The 7,969-nt window shown below is 39.8% G+C and overlaps 1 protein-coding gene across 1 annotated transcript; it reads right to left on the bottom strand.

Moving 5' to 3' along the window:
* Positions 1-1,046: 1,046 nt before the first annotated feature.
* npffr1l1 (neuropeptide FF receptor 1 like 1) lies at positions 1,047-7,969 on the bottom strand. Its single transcript, XM_036595180.1, has 4 exons — positions 7,881-7,969; positions 5,301-5,582; positions 4,497-4,596; positions 1,047-1,851 (listed from the first exon to the last, which is right to left on the bottom strand). The coding sequence occupies exons 1-4, from the start codon at positions 7,939-7,941 to the stop codon at positions 1,047-1,049; spliced, it is 1,248 nt and encodes a 415-aa protein (XP_036451073.1). The 5' UTR covers positions 7,942-7,969.

The raw sequence follows: 7,969 nt of genomic DNA, 5'->3' as shown, positions 1-7,969 counted from the left end.
TCAGGACTCTTATATTACATTTTAACACAGTATTTTCAGCTCTATTAAACTGCTTCCTTGGGTCAAGGGTCATCAAAGAGGAAGGAGTCCAATAAAGTCAAAATAATGCCATATATTATTTTTATTACTAATTTTAAACAGTTGAACAAGATCACCTGACCACCAATGAGTCAGCCAATTTAGAGGATTCTCAGTTTTAATCAGAATGTCACTGGAGTCACAGTCAACACCAGTGACGTGTAAAATACGTTTGGAATTAAGCTCTTCTTTTTGCATATATGATAATAGGAGATATTAATGGACAAATTAAGTCCAGTTATGTTTGGGATGAAAGAAACTGATTTTTCAAAAATGTATCCACCTGAATTCCCGCTCCAAATAGAGAATGACGCAGCTACTTCTGATGGAATTAGCTAGCCACAGCACAAGCATAATGGATTTGATTCAGTGTAAAATATAGATTACTATACACACACTAACATTATCTATCTAGCTATCATCCATTAGCTTACATTAGCTTACGTATTAGCTTACGTTATTGGGCTAACGTTTAAACTACTTCACTACATTAATTCCATTGTAAATTCTCAATGGTTTAATGCTGATCATCCACATAAGCTAGAAAATCAACAAAAATGATGACATACCTAGCAAGACAATATATTAGCTAATTTCGCTGTAAATTGGTACCACACTGAAAAACGTACTGTTATCCATATGTATACAACAGCGATGGTTGCTACCACTGTTTTTGGCTATGTAACACATTTTTGCCAATACTTACATCACATGATGCCATACAGTGTCAGAAACCACATAAGCAAACAGAAACTACTTAACAACTCCACACGGTTGTAATAATGTAGCCACAGATAGCACAATGCTAGTTTGGTGCACATAAGCTTTCGTAATTCCAGTACAAAACTGAAGACGCATGTTCTGGACACGTCTTGGATGATTAAATACATTTGTGGTAAGGGTGACAACTGTATAAATAGCATAAATTTCTTTGTTTGTGAAAAAAAGGAGTTATGAATATTCAGAATTCACTCTGTCCAGGCTCCGTTCATCTGTTTGACTGCAGTTAGCCTGTCCAAGTCCTCCAGAAGAATGCCCTGAACCTGAGTTCCTCTCAGCTCTTTCTTTCCGCTGTTCGCTTCTCTATTCCCGACAGACACCTTGTTAGCTGGTAGCACCGCAAACCGTCTGGCACACATGGCAACTGGTGGCAAGTTGCAGGACCGGCAGGCCACTGCAGCCTGGAAACCTCGTCGGAAATTTTCGTTGAAGAAGCTGTAGATGATGGGATTGACACCGCTGTTGAAGAAGGCTAACCAGTGGGCCACGGGAAACAGGTAGCTGCTGAGGAAGTCAATCTGCTGTCGGTTCAGATCCTGGTAGTCTGTTAGCAGCATTAGCGTCCACAGTGGCAGCCACGACACCATGAACAACGTGGCCACCATGATTAGCATCTTGATGACCTTCACCCTGCGCCTGGAGCGCCCCCTCCGAGCCTCGGAACCTCCGTTGTGCCGCAGGTTTCCTGATAGCTTAGCGGCGATGCAGCCGTACATGATGCTAATTAGTGCTAGTGGTGCTAGGTAGACATGGACGAAGATCACAGTGGTGTAGATCCGTCTCATGTCAGCTTGGGGCCAATCCTCGTAACAAACAAACAGCGGGTATGTCTGGTTGTCCTGAACCATGTAGGTGTCGTCCAGGTGGATGACGGTCAGTGTGGCGGCCGAGGGGAAGATGATGGCGAAAGCTAGCAGCCAAATGAAGAAGATGGCAAAGAGAGCTGTGATTGGCCGCAGACGGTGACGAAACGGGTGCACAATGCCTGTATATCTGCATGGAGATAAAAATAAGACATTAAAATAAACCATCATCACTTCCTTAAGTTTAAAAAACTTAGATAGTGTTTTGTTAAAAATAAATGAGCATGTTTTCTTTGTTGGTTAGCATAGCTTTGCTGATTGGTTAGCATTACTGCCACAGAGTGCTCATTCATTAGCATTACTGCTACCGAGCGCTGATTGGTTAGCATTACTGCTACTGAGTTCTGACTGGTTGGCATTACTGCTACTATGTGCTGATTGGTGGGCATTACTGCTACGTAGTGTTTATTGGTTAACATTACTGCTACTGAGCACTGATAGGTTGGCATTACTGCTACTATGTGCTGATTGGTTAGCATTACTGCTACTGACTAACAGTAAAAAACAAACATTCCTGAAATTTTAAAAGGTAAAGTTTCTCAAAATTATGCTATCTTACTGTTTACAATGCCACTAAAGACACCGCATGAATTAACAATGATAGAACTATAGGCCAAATCAGAAAAACAAACAAGTGAGAGTGAGTGGCTTTAAATATGGAATAGATATGGGAAAAACTACTTTTTATTTATTTATTTACATGTGATATGTTTAATTATCCACACTGCCCCACTGAACTGCCAGCTGTGTGAATGGCAGATTTAGAGCACATTTCAATTTGACACTCATTGAAGTCAACAGCTCCAGTAAATTGTGTGCATATGTAATTATAGATGTTCATACATTAAACACAAAAAAAAACACAAAAGCTCTCAGTACTCACAGCTGTGCATCGTGATTTATTTATGCAAACAGAGCACATGTTATTATACAGATATAAGGATAAAATAACGTGGAGAAAAAACACAGAAAGGATGGACAGAACAGATCATTTTTAAAGGGCCCTGATACATTTTTGTTGTATTTTATTTATATCGTCATAAGGTTTTATAAGATTTATATACTAAAAAACAGTCCTAATTCATTCTCCAGCCCGGTCCTCATCCCTTAGGATATCTTTACACAGTAAATCCAACATGCAACTTTAAATTGCCTTTCTTTTTAGGTGTTTTATAGCTATTCTTAGTGTTTTATATAGTCAATGTTGGTGTAGTTACTCAAAAACAATAATCTAACACAATGGGATGATCAGAAAATTCAAAGGACATAGAACTTACTAGCACACATACACACAAACATACTAGCAACCACTTGGGAAACCATAGCAACGGCCTAGCAACACCTTAGCAACCACCTGGAATACCGTAGCAATGGCCTAGCAGTACCTTTGCAGCCACGTGGCATGAAATAGCAACGGCCTAGCAACACCTTGGCAGCCATCTGGCATGACATAGCAACAGCCTAGCAACACATTAGCAACCACTTCAAATAACATGCCAATGGCCTAGCAACATCTTAGCAACCACCTGAAATACTGTAGCAATGGCCTAGCAACACCTTGGCAACCAGCTGGCACAACATAGCAACGGCCTAGCAACACCTTAGCAACCAAATGGAATACCGTAGCCATGGCCTTGCAACACCTTAGAAACCATTCGGGATAACATAGTAACCACCTAGGATAACACAGCAATGGGCTGGTTACACCTTAGCAACCACCTGGGATACCATAGCAATGGCCTAGCAACACTTTGGCAACCACCTGGGATAATATAGCAAAGGCCTAGCAACACCTTAGAAACCATCCGGCATGACATAGTAACCACTTTGTAACATACTAGCAACCACTTAGCAACACTCTAGCAACCACTGAAAATACCACAGCAACCACCTGTCAATACTATAGCTACACCATAGCAACCATCAAGTTCCAGGTGGTTGCTAAGATGCTGCTAGGCCATTGGCATGTTATCTGAGGTGGTTGCTAAGGTGTCGCTAGGCCATTGCTATGGTATTTCAGGTGGTTGCTAAGATGTTGCTAGGCCATTGGCATGTTATCTGAAGTGGTGGCTAAGGTGTTGCTAGGCCATTGCAATGTCATGCCAGGTGGTTGCAAAGGTGTTGCTAGGCGGTTGCTATGTTATGCCAGGTGGTTGCCAAAATGTTGCTAGGCCTTTGCTATGGTATCCCAAAAACAGTCAACTCTATTTAAAACAACAAAAACAATCAACTCTAATCTACAACAGCTTTCGCTTTTCTAATCCATTAGCTAGCTTTGTCAAGACAACTTGAAGTTTATTTACACATGAGTAACGAAAGTAATGAGACTTTTATTAAGTCAGTGCGTGTAATGTGATTACAGGAATTTAAACTGTAATGTATTTCACGATTTCATTATAGGTAAAAAGTTCAGATCACTTCACTTTCCCTAACCTTACCCCCAACACTGCCTATAAGTTTGTTTCAACAGTTGCACTATGTCGTTCACACAGGTGCGCAAGGTGTTCATAACTGCGAGAATATTTTCTATAAGCTGTCATATAAGCTATATGTTTTCCTTTTATTTGGCACAGTTATCAAATGTGGGTGTTTCAAATAAAGTGGCCTGTTAGTGGAAGCAAAAGGTGGGTGTTTCTAATAAAGTGGCCAGTTAGTGGAAGCAAAAGGTGGGTGTTTCTAATAAAGTGGCCAGTTAGTGCAAGCACAGTGTGGGTGTTTCTAATAAAGTGGCCAGTAGGTTATATGTGTCCTATGTGATCAGTAATAAATCCTTACCTGTCCACTGCTATGGCGACGAGTGTAAAGACCGATGCAGACACAGACATGCCCTGGATGAGATTACTGAGGGTGCAGGTAGTCTGACTGAAGGGCCAACCTGCAAAAAAAAAAAAGTAATAATAATAATAACATAGATTTATACTCAAGAAAGCAGTGAGGCTTCCTTCTTCAGATTTCACACTGCATTACAATGAAAGATCTCAAGAACATACATACTTACACAATCTACAAATCTGAAAATGTTGTGTAATGAGAGTGTGAAGGATGGCTGTCAAAGTTGATGCCTCAAGTATCTAACGGGTGTGAAAGAGGTTGATAATTGGTGCTCAAATTGCAGGTGTGTCAGTCACAGAAGCTGCTTTACAAGAGGAAAAAAATGACTAAAATATCATGTTCATGAGAGCAGTCTGAACCTAGGATTTATTAGAAAGATGAAAAAAGTGACAAATGTGATAAAAACTTACAGCCATTCCAAATTTTAAAAAAGGGTGAAATGTCTGAAAAACACAGCAAGTGGCAATCACAGGGGTCCAAGCACCGTTTGAAAACTCAAGCTGTAACTACTATTATAGCACCACCTAGTGATCAGTTTAAATATTATATGGTTACAAATATTGCAAGAAAATATTAGATGTGGTGAACGTAATGTTTAAATTAAGGTGCCTGATTGTCTATGCAATTTAGAGGAAGAAATTGGAATCTGTTCTATAGTTTCCTATTAGACTGAATGAATAACTGGCTCTAAATGTAGGTATTGTGATATATAATCTACAGTCTTCCACAGTCGGTTTGTGGACAAACCTGATATGAGGCTGTCGATCAGCGTGGTGGGCACACAGACCACCCCCACCAGCAGGTCGCTGACTGCCAGGTTGAGGATGAATAGGTTGGTGACGGAGCGCATGTTGCGGTTCCGCAGCACCACCACACACACCAGACCGTTACCACACACACACAGCAGCAGCACCAGCAGGTAAGACAGGATGTAGCTCATGGCCATCGCAGAGGAGTGCAGGTAATATGGCAGCAGGGTTACATTAGACCCCAAGTCTAACGTCCAGTTCACATCGGACACGTTCATCACTACAGAGAGAGAGAGAGAGAGAGAGAGAGAGAGAGAGAGAGAGAGAGAGAAATTTAACACATATATACATAATACAGCATTTTTTTCACACAAATAGAGAGAGAGAAGAGGGAGAGAGAGCGAGAGAGAAGAGTGGGGGAGAGAGAAAGGAGGGGGAGAAAGAAAAAGAGCAAGACAGGTAGACAGAAAAACTGAGAGAAGAGATAGAGAAAGACGATAGCATCAAAAAGAAAGAGAAAACGCAGAGACAAAGAGAAGAAAGCAAGAAAGATGTACAGAGAGACACAGAAAGAGAGAAAGAGGGTGAGAGAGGGAGAGTAGAAAACAAGAAAGACATACAGAGAGAGACAGAGAGAAATGTTTTACATTATATATAACACATACATAATACAGCATGTTTGATACAAACAGAGAGAGGGAGGAAAGAGAGAGCGAGAGGGAAGAGTGGGGGAGAGAGAAAGGAGAGGGGAGAAAGAAAAAGAGCAAGACAGGCAGACAGAAAAACAGTGTGAGAGAAGAGAGAGAGAAAGACGATAACATCAAAAAGAAAGAAAAAAGCAGAGAGGGAGAATGAGACACAGAAGAAAGCAAGAAAGATGTACAGAGAGATAGAGAGAGAAAGAGAGCAAGAGAGAGAGAAGAAACCAAGAAAGACGTACAGAGAGAAAGAGCGAGAGAGAGACAAGAAAGCAAGAATGATGTACAGAGAGATACAGAGAGAGGATGAGAGTGAGAGAGAAGAGAGCAAGATGTACAAAGAGAGAGAGAGAAAGCGAGAAAAAGAGAGAAGAAAGCAAGAAAGAATACAAACAGAGAGAGAAGGAGAGAGTAAGAGAGAGAGAGAAGGGAGCGCGGGAGAAAGAAAAAGAGCAAGACAAGAGAAAAACATTGTGAGAGAGAGAAAGATGAGAAGAAAGCCAGAAAAACATACAGAGAGAGAGAAAGAGAGAGAGAGAGAGATAAAGAGAGAGAGAGAGATAAAGAGAGAGAGAGAGATGATGAGACAGAGTGAAGTTTCAACTCTTTTTTCTAAATTATTGTCATTAAACTCTCATAAACGACTTCCTAATTAAAGGTAACTCAAATGTGTTTTGCTAAAAGCTGTTAGTGTCAGTGTTCATCTGAGTGACATCCCAGACACACAGACATGCGAGCGTCTCCTCCTCATCACTGACCCAGCGCAGAGCTCAGCAGATCAGATCATTGCTATCAGCTCACCTGTAATAAACTCCCAAAATCTGCCCTACTGAAAAACACCATTAAAGCCATTAGGATTAAAACTTTTCTAATGGGAACTGGCTTAATGGTTACACTTAGAGACCACTAGTTTCCTGTAGGACACCTTTAGATCCCATTAGGAAATCAAATGCATCTAGAATCAGAACACCTGTTAAACCATTAGAGTCCTTTACACTGTGATATCAACCATTAAAACACTATTACTGACTATTTGACTTCATCAGGAACCAACAGAAACTTTTAATAGTTGCTATGATTTTTTTTCCAACTTCGCTCCCTATATGGAAAAAATATATTACAAATGTATTTATCAAATGTATTTTTTTCAATGTATGAAAATGTCCAAAAAATGTATTTGTTAAATATGTTTCAAATTCATAATTCAAATTAGTTATTATATTGTTCAGTTACTGCCAGTACTGACTTCTGTGATGTGCATTGTACTTTACATTAACCATGTCTGTATGCAGTAAGACTCACACACAATGTATTCCAAATAAACAAAACATCAAATCATAACTGCATTTTAACAGAGTATCAATGCCTACAACACTCGCTTTTGTCATGTTAAAGGTTCATTTGCTAATATTTAAAATTCAGATACTGGAATAAAAAATTATTTTAAAAGGTATCAAACAGTAAAAGTGCATTAGACAGGATTTTGGCTGTTTTCAGACATTTTCAAATCTATCTGATAAACACATTTACATACATTTATTTTTGTATGATACATTTCTATGTGAAATATTTCCCCATACAATTTTAAAATAAATGCATTTTAAAATACATTTGGTTAATATGGCAATATATTCTGAAATACATTTTAGTGTTTGTAATATATTTCAGCCTCGACTGCAATGTGTTTGAAACGTATTTCAAATACATAAAAATGTCCATATATTGTTTTCCATTTGGGTCTCTTTCCTGTCCTCATTAGACAGAAGCAAATAAAACTCCTTCACTAACATACAGCAGCTACAATCACAGCAAACACAAATCACAGATAAACTCTAGTAAACAACCCACAGATACAAATACACACGCAGTGCGAGGCTTACCTGCTGCAGAAGTCCAGCGCGTGCTGCTCACCGGAGCGCGAGCCACGTTCTGTTTTCCCATTCGGAGCACGAGACTCTCCACTCCGCTG

The sequence above is a fragment of the Colossoma macropomum genome, unplaced genomic scaffold (assembly GCF_904425465.1).
Source record: "Colossoma macropomum unplaced genomic scaffold, Colossoma_macropomum, whole genome shotgun sequence".
NCBI classification, from domain to species: domain Eukaryota; kingdom Metazoa; phylum Chordata; class Actinopteri; order Characiformes; family Serrasalmidae; genus Colossoma; species Colossoma macropomum.
The sequence above is the reverse complement of the archived record's forward strand: the minus strand, read 5'-3'. Positions and strand labels throughout refer to the sequence as shown.

Bases quoted from the DNA above. Each gene is read 5' to 3' on its own strand.
- npffr1l1 (XM_036595180.1), bottom strand. From the start codon at position 7,941: ATGGGAAAACAGAACGTGGCTCGCGCTCCGGTGAGCAGCACGCGCTGG. The intron at 4,597-5,300 runs GTTTGTCCACAA...TTTTTTTTGCAG, and splicing joins GATCGACAGCCTCATATCAG to GTTGGCCCTTCAGTCAGACT. The intron at 1,852-4,496 runs GTAAGGATTTAT...ATCTCCATGCAG, and splicing joins GTCGCCATAGCAGTGGACAG to ATATACAGGCATTGTGCACC.